General features: G+C 41.5%; 1 protein-coding gene across 1 annotated transcript; it reads right to left on the bottom strand.

Moving 5' to 3' along the window:
• Window positions 1-3,390: 3,390 nt before the first annotated feature.
• On the bottom strand, window positions 3,391-10,163 carry LOC108413142 (mucin-5AC-like). Its single transcript, XM_017685510.2, has 8 exons — window positions 10,024-10,163; window positions 9,786-9,824; window positions 9,534-9,695; window positions 9,071-9,403; window positions 8,181-8,537; window positions 5,024-5,122; window positions 4,269-4,309; window positions 3,391-4,162 (listed from the first exon to the last, which is right to left on the bottom strand). The coding sequence occupies exons 1-8, from the start codon at window positions 10,061-10,063 to the stop codon at window positions 3,812-3,814; spliced, it is 1,422 nt and encodes a 473-aa protein (XP_017540999.1). The 5' UTR covers window positions 10,064-10,163; the 3' UTR covers window positions 3,391-3,811.
• Between the last annotated feature and the right edge of the window lie 5,354 nt (window positions 10,164-15,517).

Below are 15,517 nucleotides of genomic sequence, written 5' to 3'. Positions count from 1 at the left end.
ACTGACTCAATAGGGAGAATGGCATCTCTGTTATTGCCACTCCCAGCCTGGAACACCTCCTATAGTGCTATGAAACTTTGGAGAAGCTATTGCAAGACCTCATGAGAACTGCATAAAGCTTAATGGCACCACATTACACACCTACAACTATGCCTCCTCAGCTAGCTGGTATTTCCAGTGTGGACATCATGGCAGAGGCTGCCATGGCAGAAAGTTTGGTCAATTGTTATCAATCTCATGGCAAATAATCCTTGGAATCTTTCAACTTCCTGGAATAAAATCTTGTAATATTACTTTACCTTGCAAATTGATATGGTTCTTTCGTTTCTGATGTCACCAAATTTCAAATTTCCAACTCCCTTTCATGAGCATCACTCAGACATCAGAGGTTACAGATCACACTTGTGATTTCACTTGGTTTTATGTGTAAATCACCAAAATCATGAGTGTAATCTGTTTGCATGGTGTGTGTGCACGAGAAGTCGGATTCTGAATCCTTCAGTTTATCAACAATATATGTGTAATGTGTGGGGGCTCAAAGGTAGCGCAACCTGTATTTATGACAGTGGTGTAAAAGAGAGCAAAAAATATCAATTCGCACCCAATGCTACTTTAAGGTGGTAGTAACTTCAGGCTCCTGCAGATGGTGCTTCACAAGGATGATCAGGCTATAAATGCTGAGTGTGTGACGAGATTCATAGATTGAGAAAAGGTGGTACAGTGCAGTGAATGTCTTATTTGTTTTGTGGAAAATGGGTTGCAGAGGAGATGTTAATGATTAGCAAAAGGGAGTGACTTCATCTGGGCTAAAGGCCTCAGTGTGAAGGCAGTAGCTAAATTTGCAGGTGTATTGAAGCGAATGGTCATGTGTTGACCAGCAGTGGCAAAAATCATAGACATACAGGGTGGTGAAGGAGGTCTTTACCAAATGAAAGTGTTTTTTTTTGGCTTTAGGCAGAACCTGAATGCAAAACATTATGATAGTGAAAAGGACAAAACCGTGCCAAGTGCAGGAACGTTGTAGCGTGAGAATAAGCAATGACATAAAAATGCCATCATGTGAGGAGAACTAAACAAAAATTGGAAAATTAAGAGTTAATTAATGAAAACGACAAAACTGAGAAGAGTGCCTGGAAGCTTTCTGGACTTTTCAGTGTGTAGAACTTGGGATCTTAACTAGCTTTACTCAAGTAACCAACAGTTATACAAGAAACACTGTTACTAGATTTGTGTTAGTAAGTTTAACAGGTGAGCGAAGTTGTGTAAAGTGAAGTTACGTACCACATGAAGTCATTTTCACATTGAACAGAATTTTGAACAGACGGAGAGTCTCATAAAAATGACCTCATTCACAGTCATCATTCAAACATCTCATGGGAATCAAAAACAATGCACAAAAGAAATTCTTCATTATCTTCATTATTCAAAATCATTTTCACAATTTTAAAGGACTAAAAATCTGAAAATGTATTAGACTCACCAGTGACCTGTAGCTGAGTCTCTGTGTAGCGGGAATAATAACTGACTGACTCTCCTCCATCGCTCACTCCACAGTAATAAACTCCTCCATCAGCTTCTCTCACATCACTGATTCTCATACTGAGAACTTTAGATCTTCTGTCATCAGAGATGGAGAATCTGCCTCTCTGAGTCTCTATTGTATGAATCACGTCAGTGAAATGAAGACCATCCATTTTGAAGAGAACCTTAGTGTTTCCCTCAAATAGATAACAATCCAGAGGCCATAATTTTCTGGACTGTTGTCTTGAGATAATGAGTTATTCCCAGGATAACAATTTAATTACGTTGTTATTTGAAGATAACAACATCTGTTATCTTGAGATAACAAGGTGAATTTCTTGTGATCTCATAACAACAAAGTTGTTGTCTTGAAATAACTCTTGTGAACTCAAGATAACAAACCAGAAAGCTAGAGCAGCAGCTCATGGCCTCTCCAGATGTCTGTAGGCACAGGTATACATTCATAAGCAGCCCTTATCAGTAATTTTTTGACCAAAATAATTTCTTCAGAGTTTCTCACCTGTTTTCACTGCCAGATTCACCTCAAGTTTCCACACTCCAGTTTCTCCACACTGATATAATCCTGAATCATGTAAACTCAGTTTTCTGTTGATCACTGTAAGAACTCAAGCAGAGTTTTGTAGAGAAAGTCTTTCTTCATGAATCCCTGTGTTCTGCATTTGACTCGATTTCACATGAACACACTCATTTGTTGCTATCTTACAAAAATATGTATCTAATGGTCTGTGCTGTTGGTGTTTGAAGTAGATTATAACAGAACCTCCTGGATATCCAGTCACATTAAAGCAGCTAACTGGACCTGCCAATCGAATGGAAGATTCTCACTCATCTCTCAAATGTCAATACTTTCCATCCATCCATCCATCCATCCATCCATCCATCCATCCATTTTCTAAGCCGCTTCTCCATCAGGGGGGTGCTGGGCCTATCCCAGCAGTCATCGGGCGGAAGGCAGGATACACCCTGGACAGGTCGCCAGTCCATCGCAGGGCAGACTTTCCACCAAATTCTCTAAATTCTACAGTTTTACACCAAAATTACCGATTCATAAGATCAGGAGGACAGTGAAGATGAAGATCTTCATCCTGAACTGAACTTCAGCTTCACTGTTTTTTAACACTTTTTGTAAAGTGTAGGTCGTCCTGTGTGTCTGTGACTGTCTTCAGTTGGTTTTGTTGGTTCCTCTTTATCTGGTGTCAGAGTTGCTCAACCCCACAGCTCCTCCCACCAAATGAAACACTGAGGACTTTATATCATTTTTATGATATTCTGACATGGCAGTGGGACCAGATGGGCAGTCAGATTAAACAACAATACCATATTGCTCACATGACGGTGTGCTGTTTTATACCCCAATTAAATTAATAAACAACAAAAAAATGTTGCGGTCAGTCTTGGTTCAGTTTGGCAACCCCCCTTCCACCAACTCTGCTGTTTTGTATAGGCCTAGTTCTATAAATATCTGATGATTCAGACTGAAAAGTTTTTTCCCCATCTACGCTGATCCACGACCTGCTTGTGGTAACTCTCACCTCTCAGCCAGCTGATGTGAAGTATTAACAGTTTCTTTGAGTCTGACTGCAGAGTGTTTGTTTGACCCTCGTTTGTTTGGAAACTTGGTCATTTTGGCATCTGTCTTCGTTCTTTTGCCTTTATTGTTTCACTGCCTGAGTTGTTGGACTAATTTACTATCATGGCCATTTTTGTTCTGCCTTTTTTACTATGAGTGCTGTATTGCCCAATTGGTAATAAACCTATAAATGGATCCCTCACAAGTCTTTGAGTCTACAGTGTTAACACTTTGCCTCTGTAAATCACCACAATGGATTTGAATCGAAGCAGTCAAGATGTAGTTAAAGTGTAGACTTCCAGCTTTAATTCAAGGTGTGTAACAAAAACATTACATTAACTGTTCAGCAATTACAGCCATTATTTCCATGGTTCCTCCATTTTCACAAAAAACGTAACCAAACATTTGACTGATAAGCAGTTTCATGGCTAGATGTGTCCTGTATCCTCATCACTTCATAACAAATTGAGGTCTGGAGTTGATTCCAAGTGTTGAAAAAGTATTTGCTAGCTGTCCATGGGGTCGCTCAATTTATGCAGTCTAAAAGGTTAGCAACTCAAGTGAAGGGCTTAAAAAAACAAACCTATCAGAGGGAGCAGAGAATTCGGGAGTGGCCAAATTAAAATGCACTGTGAAGCTTAGTAACACCAAAAGCCCTGAAATATAAACGTATCTTGCAGGATTGCTATTGGTACTGTATCAATATTCAGTAGTCAGTTCCAGACGTGGGTGATGACTGACAGGGGCATGTTCAGTAGAGGATTCCTCCTGATTGAAGGTCACCGTGGCATCAATTGGAGAATATGGATTCTTCTGGAAACTCATGGTGGCATATGTGAGGGCTTCAGTGGTGAGTTTAGGAAGCTGGACCATGCTGTAGGTATCCTGGACAGGAGGATTTGATGGGAGTTGTGCCGTGACGTACACAGTATTTGGGGGATTAGAGGGGGCTGGTGGGAGTTGGAGAGTTGAGTAAAGTGGTGTAGCTCTGGTGTCTGAATGGGGTCTTATGTCTCTAATCTCTTCATAGTCACAGGCAGAGTGAGAAATCTGAGGACAGACAAAAATAAAAACAACAATAAAAACAGATCATATAAGAAATATATATACACACACACACACACACACACACACAAATGAATGGCTACTCATTCACTTTGTTGTTGTCCTCCTTCATGTTTGGTGAAGAAGTGGAACCTATGGAAGACAAAATTTGAGAACAAAGCAAACCATTATTTATCTTCTAGATTAAAATGTTGATAAAAATGTTTACATCACAAAAATGAGTGTGTAAACAGATGAAGAATTCTATGAATCTCACATTTTTTAATCAATGTACTGAAATAACTAAAGATTTAGAGAAACCTTTCCATTAAAGTGCTCCTCCACTGAACCACACTATTTCCTATGATACTACTTCATGCCCTACACCCTGTCTCCAGGGCATTCCTCCAGACTTCTGTGCATCTGTGCTATGAATTATATCACTGCCATCAGAAGAAAACCTTGTATCTCCACTCCACTTGATCAAAGCGTTTTTTCCATAATTTTATAAAGCCAGCTGGCCTTTACATTGTCTTGAAATTTCATGGTGAATAGTCCAAAGGATGCCTTACAAAAATATTTTAACTTTGACTTATATTAAAGGTTAAGGATGTTTTTGCCTTCTCCTGTTAATTTAAGGTTTTGGAGATACAAGCAGGAGCCACAATGAACTCAAAGGCAATGTCCAGTAATCTGAAGGTTTTATAAGGTGTTGCTATTGTTTTTATAACAGTAATGTATCAAATATCATTTAATATATAAGTAAAAAATCTTTGATAAATTGTTGAATGAAGTTTAATCATACTGTTATTCCTCCACTGGTTCCATAATGTTCTGATTGCCACACATGAGGTATTTTATGAGTACCTTGTATTTTTCTGCATCTCCATTTGTAGAAGATCAGCGCTGATCCTCCAATCAGCAGCAAAGCCGCACAAACACACACAGTGATGAAGAGAAAGACACCTGTAGATAAAAGCCAGAAAAGAACAGACCATGACCAACTTTATCACATCACATGACCACAAACACCTTCTCAGTCGAACCAAGGATGTCCAGTTCCACATAAATGCCACTTTCTGGTGTCGAGCCTGAACCACTGAACCCCTGCCTGAATTAATTTGACATGAACATACTGCCCCATTTCCAAAAATAATTGTGTAAAGGGACAGTGCAAAATGCAAATTAAAACATTTTAATGATGTGCAAATCATTTAAACCTTTATTTGATAAGAAAACTAGAAAGACAACATATTACTTGAAAATGGTACAAATTACTCAGCTGAAATTGAGAAATTCTATTTTTTTTTTTTTTTTAATATTTCAAAAAAGGTTGGAACAGGAGTAAAAATATTAGCTGGCCGTGACCTTTGGGCCCTCAGACAACACTACATTAAGTGGAAATCACTGCATGGGCTCTAAAATACAAAGAAGAAACCAAATATAAACAGGATCCAGAAATGCTGCCACCTTCTCTGGGCCAGAGCTCATTTAAAATGGACTGAGGTGAAATGGAAAATTGTTCTGTGGTCCGACGAAGCAAAACTTGATATTCTTTTTGGAAATCATGGACACTGTGTCCTCCAGGCTGAAGACCACTCAGCTTGTTATCAGTGCGCAGTTCAAAAGCCAGTGTTCATGATGGTATGTGTGTTCATTAGTGCACATGGCATAGGTGACATGCAAATCTGTGAAGGCCCCATTAATGCTGAACGATATATACAGATTTGGTGCAACATATACTGCCATCCAGATGACGTCTTTTTCAGGGAGGGCCTTTTTAGCAAGACAATGTCAAACCACATTCTGCATGTATTACAACAGCATGACTCCATAGTAAAAGATTCCATGTGCTAAATTGACCCACCTGAAATCCAGATTTGCCACCATTTGGCATCATGAAATAAAAAAAATGATAAAAAGAAATTTCACTTTCAAAACTACAGCAGCGTCTCCTCAGTTCCCAAACACTTACAGAGCGCTGTTAAAGGAGAGGTGGTGAAACACAGCAGTAAACAGGCCTCCGTCCCAACTTTTTAAAAACGTGTTACTATCTTATCATCAAATTCAGAATGGGCAAATAGTTTTCAACAAACAAAATGTCCTAGTTTCAACATTTGATTTGTTGTCTTTGTGCTATTTTCAATTAAATATAGGATTTAAATTATTAGCACATCATTACATGAATGTGCTTACAAAGAAAGGAGAGGTCTGTAATTTCTATCATAGGTACACTTCAAGTGTAAGAGACAGGATAAAAAATATCCAGAAAATCACATTGTATGATTTTTAAATAATTAATTTGCATTTTATTGCATGAAATAAGGATTTGATACAATAGAAAAACAGAACTTAATATTTGGTACAGAAACCTTTGTTTGCAATTACAGAGGTCAGACGTTTCCTGTAGTTCTTGACCAAGTTTGCACACACTGCAGCAGGGATTCTGGTCCACTCTTCCATACAGACCTTCTCCAGATCTTTCAGGATTCGGGGCTGTCGCTGGGCTACATTGAGTTTCAGCTTCCTCCAAAGATTTTCTATTGGGTTCAGGTCTGGAGACTGGCTAGGGCACTCCAAGACCTTGAAGTGCCTCTTACGGAACCACTCCTTAGTTGTCCTGGCTGTGTCTTTTCTGTCATTGTAATGCTGGAAGACCCAGCCACGACATATCTTCAATCTTCAAGGCTCTTACTGAGGGAAGGAAGTTTTTGGCCAAACTCTCGTGATACATGGCCCCATCCATCCTCCCTTCAATACGGTGCAGTCGTCCTGTCCCCTTTGCAGAAAAGCACCCCCTAAATATGATGTTTCCACCCCCATGCTTCACGGTTGGGATGGTGTTCTTGGGGTAGTACTCATCTTTCTTCTTCTTTCAAACACGGCGAGTGGTTCTAGAGTTCTATTTTGGTCTCATCTGACCACATGACCTTCTACCATGCCTCCTCTGGATCATCCAGGTGGTCATTGGTGAACTTCAAACAGGCCTAGACATGTGCTGGCATGAGCAGGGGGACCTTGTGTGCCCTGCTGGGTTTTAATCCCTGACGGCGTAGTGTGTTACTAACGGTAATCTTTGAGACTGTGGTCCCAGCTCTCTTCAGGTCATTGACCAGGTCCTCCCATGTAGTTCTGGGCTGATTCCTGACCTTTTTCAGAATCATCCTTACCCCACGAGGTGAGATTTTGCATGGAGCCCCAGACCGAGGAAGACTGACATTCATCTTGTGTTTCTTCCATTTTCTAACAATTGCGCCAACAGTCGTTGCCTTCTCACCAAGCTGCTATTGTCCTGTAGCCCATCCCAGCCTTGTGCAGGTCTACAGTTTTGTCCCTGGTGTCCTTAGACAGCTCCTTGGTCTTGGCCATCGTGGAGAGGTTGGAGTGTGATTGATTGAGTGTACAGGCGTGAGTGGACAGGTGTCTTTTATACAGGTAACGAGTTCAATCAGGTGCAATTAATACAGGTAAGGGCAGAGTAGGAGGGCTTCTTAAACAAAAACTAACAGGTCTGTGAGAGCCAGAATTCTTGCTGGTTGGTAGGTGATCAAATACTTCTTTCATGCAAAAAAAATGCAAATTAATTATTTAACAATAAGACAATGTGATTTTCTGGGTTTTTTATTTTATTTTGTCTCTCACAGTTGAAGTGTACCTACGATAAAAATTGCAGACCTCTCCATTCTTTGTAGGTGGGAAAACTAGAAAAATCGGCAGTGTAACAAATACTTATTTTCCTCACTGTATATATATATATACACATGCATAAAAGTTAAATCGCCCACTTAAATGGCCAGCACCCACCGCAGGCCCAAAGCTTTATATAGAAGTCACAGAAGTTACAGAATAATATGCCCTAATATGTAATAAACCTGGAATTTTAAGAGGTTAAAATGTTTTGATGTTTGAACTCACTGACTTTAACTATCAGTTTGTCTATATGTTTATTCATATATGGATGGACCAACGTGAGATGGTTGACTATAGAAGGGTGATTTTTTTCAAATAATAAGTGAGTTCTTACTGAAATGTTCTTCATCAGCGACGGCTGATTTTCCTGTTGATGTGCCCCTGTTAGACGTTGTTGTTGGTGCCGTTGTTGGACTCCTGTTAGATGCTGTTGTTGGTGGTGCTCTTGTTGGGCTCCTGTAAGACGTTGTCGTTGATGTTCTTCTGGGAGATGTTGTTGTTGAGGCTGTTAATGGTTTCATAGTCGTAGTTGGGCTGCTGTAGGATGCTGTCCTTGATGTGCTTCTATAAGACATTGTTGAGGCTGTTGATGGTTTCATAGTCGTAGTTGGGCTGCTGTAGGATGCTGTCCTTGATGTGCTTCTATAAGACATTGTTGATGCTGTTGATGGTTTCATAGTCGTAGTTGGACCTGATGACATGAAGACGTATAAACATAGAGCAAAACCAATATGATAAAAGTGAAAGCCTTATAAAGACACAGTAAAGACACTGACTGGCCTTTCTGACTTTAACTACTATAAATACATTTCTTTATATCTGGACAGACACGGTTGGAACAAATGACCAAACAGACAAACCACATCTAAACTGAGAGTCTAACTTCCTTTGTGCACTGTGGTCTGAAGCTGATTCTCACACTCGGTGTAGAGCGCAAATACTGGTCCCTTTAGGTTTACACAAGTTTTTTTCCAATATCAGTTGCAAGTGCATTCAATTTCTCTCCTCATCATCAGTCAAATATGTTCCCAGCATGAAAATAATGTAAACAAAAAAGTGCAACTTATTTTATTAATACATTATTTATTATTAGTTATAAATTATTGAAAACATTTTTACAGAAACTGTGAGGTGGTTTACAAACCAAATTAGAATCTTTTGTTTAATGATTTATTATCTTCACTGAACACCAACAAACATTGACATGACGTTAATGTGTCTCACCAGAAACCTGGAGCTGAATCTCTGTAAAGAAGGAGTTGTAATTGATTGATCTAGTTCCAATCCCAGCTCCAATGAAATAAACTCCTCCATCATCTTCTCTCACATCACTGATTCTCACAGTGAGAACTGCAGATCTTCTGTCATCAGAAATGGAGAATCTGCCTTTCTGAGTCTCTGGAGACTCTGGGGATCTGATCACTTCAGTAAAACCTTTATCCTCCTGTTTAAATAAGAACTTGTAATTTCTTTTAAACTGCTCTGGATATGAACAGCTGATGGTGACGTTCTCTCCCAGATAACCAGCCACAGTCTCTGGCCCCAAACAACACGGATCTGCCAAACATACAAAATAAATTAACTCCAATGATGTCAGATGGAGAATCTCCAGGTCATCATGGCACATAAAATACTTTCAGCAATAACTTTATGACTTAATATTTTAGGATGTATTAGACGTTCTCACCTGAATTCACTTTCAGGTTCACAGTATGACTCCACCCTCCAGTTTCTCCACACTGATATAATCCAGCATCCTGTAAACTCAGGTTTGTGTACCTCACAAGAAAACCTTCAGCATAGCGAAGTAAAGATAACCTGCCTCTTTGACTCCCTGGGTTTTGGACGTCTATGTATAAACACTCTCTTGGTGTCACTTTACAAAAATATTCATTAAACACTTCATGCTTATGGTGATTGCAGTAGATCTCAACAATACCTCCTGGGTAGCCAATCACATCAGAGCAGCCCACTTGACCTGCCAATCAAATGGCACGTTTTCACTCATGTCTTGTAAAACTAAATTCAACCAAGTTCTTTAAATTCTGCAGTTGTGCATCAAAATAACTGCAACTAAAAGCTTCAGTCAAAGACATAAAACCTGAATCACATGTTCTTTTATAAAATACGTTGTGATCTAAACACACAAATCAGCAACTTGAAGTAGAATAACTGACCTGAGATCAGGTAGAGGGTGAAGATGAGGAGGATCTTCATCCTGAACTGAACTTCAGCTTCACTGATCTCCACAAATACTCCAGCCAGTGTTTTCTTTAGTTCTCCTCAGAGTTGAAGTCTACTCTTCTCTGTAAGGTGTTGGCCTGTCTGTGTGTCTTCTCCTCTCAGGTTTGGTTGGTTCCTGTGGCTCAAACTCAAAGCTCCTCCCAGCAGCGTCACTGACCACAGACTAAATTTAACACACAGGATGTTATGAGACCACTTTTGTGCTGAGATATTTCTAGATAACATGCTATAGTTAACACAGAGACTACCATAGAAGCATTTTAAGAGCAAAAATACTAACTAACAATTCATTATTACTATTATTGTCATTAAATCTCTGTCCTGTCATCTTGCAGCTGCCGTGTTGACCTTTTTATACTAAAAGCTGATGCCTCAGACTGACCTGAAGTCAGTCACGATGATGTAAATAAAGACATTTAACACACAGAAGAATCCAAATAAAAAGTTACATTAGGATCAAATACAGGAGGATGAAATTAAAATGTACCATTAGCGATTTTTTCTCGGTTTAAGCAGAGCGGCGGGTAGCTGCAGCAGCCACTTCGTTAACAACAATACGGAGCTTGTTTTGCTATTTTGTTTTACTGTCTGTGTGTAACCCGACTCTAAACTCAAACCATGACTGTTACAACCAGCAGCAGCATCTACCATCGCCAGAGCCGACTGCAGCTAAGACATCCACCACAATCTCTGCTTCCAGATGGACTGTGGGAAGAGCTGCGTGAGCTTGGCCTGCTGCCATCCACAGCGCCTCATGAGTCTGCTGGCTGAAAGTGCAAGAAGGCGAGTGAGCCAGGGTGCTAGGCTAATGGTTAACTCCAGACCAGCCATTCCATCACTTCTTCTCTCCAATGTTTGTTCCTTGGAGAATAAACTGGACTACCTCTAGCTTCAGCGGGCTACCCAGCCTCACAGATAGAGGTAGTCTAGTTTCATAGACTGCTGTGTTTTCATTTTTACAGAGACTTGGATGACGAGCTCCAGTCCGGACTCAGCCATTCAGTCTGTTGTGCTTCCACGTGGACAGAGACACTGAGCTGATAGGTGAGACTCGAGGTGGGGACTGTGTGTTTACATCAACACTGAATGGTGTAAAAGCACGGTGCTAGTATCCAGTCACAGCTCACTGCTGCTCACCCAGACAGATTAATTGTTGCTGGAGATTTCAACCTTGCTAATCTGAAGTCAGTCACTGTGCACCGCTGGTGGAGTTCGCAGTACATAGTAGTGGTGTATATAGCCCTCAGTGCTAATGCTGCACTGAATGCGCCCTAAATTCCACCAGTATATGGACTTTCCAACCCGGGGTACTAACATGCTGGATCTTGCTTACACAATCATCCCTGGCGCATACAGGGCTGAGCCCCAGCTCCACTACGGCTACTCAGACCACATCTCTGCACTGCTCACTCCAGCTTATAGACCGCTCATCAGACCAGTGCCAAACCAGACCAGAAGCAAGTGAGAACCTGGCCACCAGGAGCTACCTCTGCTCTTCAGAACTGTTTTGAGCACACTGACTGGGAAATGTTCAGAGTAGCAGCAACTACCGGTGACTCCATCAACCTGGAGGAGTACACAGAATCAGTGACTGGCTACATTGGCAAGTGCATTGATGATTGTACTGTCTCCAATCCCATCACAACTCACCCCAACCAGAAAACATGGATGACTGACGAGGTGCTCATCCTGCTGAGAACCCGTGACAATGCTTTCAAGTCAAGGGACAAAGCAAGCCTCAAGGTGTCAAGAGCCAAGCTCTCCCGGGCCGTCAAAGAGGCTAAGCATGCCTACTCAAAGCAAATTCATGGTCATTTTCAAAACAAAGCTGGCACATGACGCATGTGGCAGGGCATCCAGGCCATCACCGACTACTAGTCACCTTCACCTGCTTGTGACAGTGATGCCTCCTTTCCAGACATGCTTAACAACTTCTATGCTCGGTTTGAGGCACAGAACGGCATGACGGTGAGGAAATCCACACCTTCTCCAAGTGAATAGGTACTCTGGCTGTCCACTGCTGATATGCGGAGAACTCTACACAGAGTCAACCCGAGTCAAAAGCACCGGGATCCGACAGCATACCAGAGAGAGTGCTCAGAGAATGCGCTGCACAGCTGGCTGACATGCTGGCAGACATGTTCAACATCTCTCTGAGCACTGCAGTTGTTCACAGTTCAATTTGCATAACGCCCCAACCGCTCAACAGACGACGCCAACTCCACCACACTCCACCTGGCTCTCACCCACCTGGACAATAAAGACACCTATGTCAGAATGCTGTTTATAGATTTCAGTTCAGCATTCAACACCATCATCCCTCAGCAGCTGTTTGGAAAACTGAGCTTGCTGGGCCTGAACGCCTCCCTCTGTAACTGGATCCTGGATTTCCTATCTGAGAGACCTCAGTTAGTCAGGATAAGTAATAACATCTCCAGCGCCACCACACTGAGCACCAGTGCCCCTCAGGGCTGTGTGCTCAGTCCATTGCTGTTCACTCTACTGACTCACAACTGCACAGTACAGATCAAACCACATCATCAAGTTCACTGATGACACGACTATGGTGGGACTGATCAGCAAGAATGACGAGTCAGCGTACAGAGAGGAGGTGCAGTGGCTAACAGACTGGTGCGGAGCCAACAACCTGTCTCTGAATGTAGAAAAAACTAAGGAGATGGTTGTTGACTTCTGAAGAGTGCAAGGTGACCACCCCCCACTGAACATCACTGGCTCTGCTATGAACCTCACCTGGTCCCTTACCACCAACTCCATAGCCAAGAGAGCCCAGCAGTGCCTCTACTTCCTGCAGAGACTGAAGAAGGTTCATCCTCACCATGTTCTACAGGAGGACTGTGGAGATCATCCTGAGCAGCTGCATCATGGTTTGGGAATTGCACCGCCTCTAACCGCAAAACCCAACAGCGTATAGTGAGGACAGCTGAGAAGATCATTTGGGTCTCTCTCCCCTCCATCACGGACATCTACACCACACGTTGTATCCGGAAAGCCACTAGCACTGTGGACGACACCATCCATCCCTCACACGGACCTTACTCACTGCTGCCATCTGGCAGAAGGTCCTGCCACCACTGCCAGACTCTGCAACAGCTTTATTCCTCAAGCAATCAGGTTTTTAAACTCACAAGGACTGATCTGAAAATACCCCCCCTCACACACACACACACCTCTTTTGATGATCTTTTACACCATCTGGAACTTTGCTGCTAATACAGTGTTTACACTTTGTTTACTCAAGTACTGTGTATATGGTATCTCAGGACCTGCGGTGCTCACTAATACCACATCATCATCATCTGACTACTTGACTCACAGGTCACAGCATGTTAAATATCTCTGCACCTTATTCCACACCGCTTCCTCACGTTTAAAAATTTGTGCTGTTTTTTTGCCCACTTCTGTCTGAAAGTTTGCACTTCGTAATGCTTATTCTGTTCCATGTTGCACCGTGATGTTCCTGGAGGTACGTAATTTCACTCCACCGTGTACCTGTACATAGATGGAATGACAGTAAAAGCCTGACTTGACTTGCAATTACTTAAAATGGTCTACAAGCCCAACATCGTTATTTCAGCAGATCTTTCTACTACTTTCTATTATTTTCCACTGAATAACAAATATGACCTAAAGAGGGCGCTGCAGTTTAGCTTTACTAACTGCAAAACAATAGGTGGAGGTAGGACTGCGGTGCAAGTATGTGTCTGAAAATAAATGAACTGTCCTATATAAATAATATAAATAATAATAAAATAATAAGAATAAAATAAAGCCAATTTGTAGGTTAAACAGCATTTAGTTTTAAAATGGCTAAGAGAGGGAGTGAATGTATAGAATGGCATGCCGGGGGTACCTGATTGCATTAGAATAAGCCTTTCCAGATGTTTCCTTGTAGGGACGTATGGATGTGTGCGTTAAGTATGTGTGGTCATTCACCATATATAAACCAGAGTCAACTCGGACACTGGAAGAGATCCCACATTGGCCTTCGGGACTCTCACAGGGCTTTAGCACTATCTTATTAATTTTAAATAAAGTTGTTCATATTTAAATCCAGATAGTGTCTAAGAGCTTTCATCTCCACACCCAACTGAGAATAAACAACAATTGACCAAGTGACCAAAGAGATGTCCTGCCAGGCTTTCAACCAAGATAGGGGCAACTACAGTTATAGTCATATTCCCATCATTGCTCCTGAAAGCAGTCACAGTGGCTTCTACAACCATTTGTAAGGAATATCATTCATTTGCATTTGCAGCAAGGCCTTCCCTGAAAAAGACATCATCTGGATGGCACCATATGTTGCTCCAAAATCTGTATATATTGTTCAGCATTAATAGTGCTTTGACAGACATGTCAGTCACCTATGAAATTGGCATTTGAATTGTGCGCTAATAACAAGCCAAATAGTCTGTCCTCTTTAGCCCACTGGACACAGCATCCATGATTTCCAAACTGAAAGTATGATTTGTCAGCCCACAGGAAAATGAGCCACTTCACATCCATCCATCTTAAGTCAGCTCAGACCCAGAGAAGGTGGTAAAGTTTAACCTTGCAGTTGTGGATGCAGAGGCAAACTGTGTTCACAGACAGCGGTTTTCAGAACTGTTCCTGATTTCCACTACAGAATTGTGGCTGTTTTTAATGCAGTGCTGCTTGAAGGCCTGAAAATGACTGCTAGCTAGTATAGATATTCGGCCTCATTACTTGCATGCACAGATTTCTCAGAGCTCTCTGAATCTTGTAGTGATATTATGTACCATCTCAGTCTCAGCTTTAACTTCTACAACCTGAAGTAGAATAACAGACCTGAGATCAGGCAGAGGGTGAAGATGGAACATGATGAAGGGTGAAGACTTCTCAGGTAAGAGTCAGTGTTCCTCAAACTCACAAACAAAGTTTTAGGATGACCTAAATGTTCATGACCTCCAGTTTGTTTGGATATTCACATAACCTTGGTTAGTTCACCCAGTACTGGCTTTTAAATGACTCAAAATTAGTGGTGTTAGTAACTTCCTAGCATCACTATAACACACTTCCTGTTTAGGAAAGCAGTAAAACAGTTTTAGAAACATTTCATTTCAGGACTCTAGTCCAGCTTCCCACATCACCCCCCATCTCCCTCGATCGAGCTGGAATGTATCGAATACCTGTGAGTGTTAAGGGTTACATATTAAGCCTGGTTGGATTCCAGGTGTAGTCAGACCACAATTCACCAATGTTCGAATGAAGACATGGCATTGGAGAAGGGATACTGGGTGAAGGTGCAGTGTGTTCACAGGAACGTACACGATTATCTGGTTGTGCCAGTTACCTCTGAATTCAAGGTTAAAAGCATAGAGTTAAGGTGCTGTTCCTCACCTTTCCCGTCTTTTGATTTTATTGGCCTCAGTTTCAGAGGCTAGTGAG

The sequence above is a fragment of the Pygocentrus nattereri genome, chromosome 12, assembly GCF_015220715.1.
Source record: "Pygocentrus nattereri isolate fPygNat1 chromosome 12, fPygNat1.pri, whole genome shotgun sequence".
In the NCBI taxonomy this organism is placed as follows: Eukaryota; Metazoa; Chordata; class Actinopteri; order Characiformes; family Serrasalmidae; genus Pygocentrus; species Pygocentrus nattereri.
This window is presented reverse-complemented; position numbering and strand designations above follow the sequence as displayed.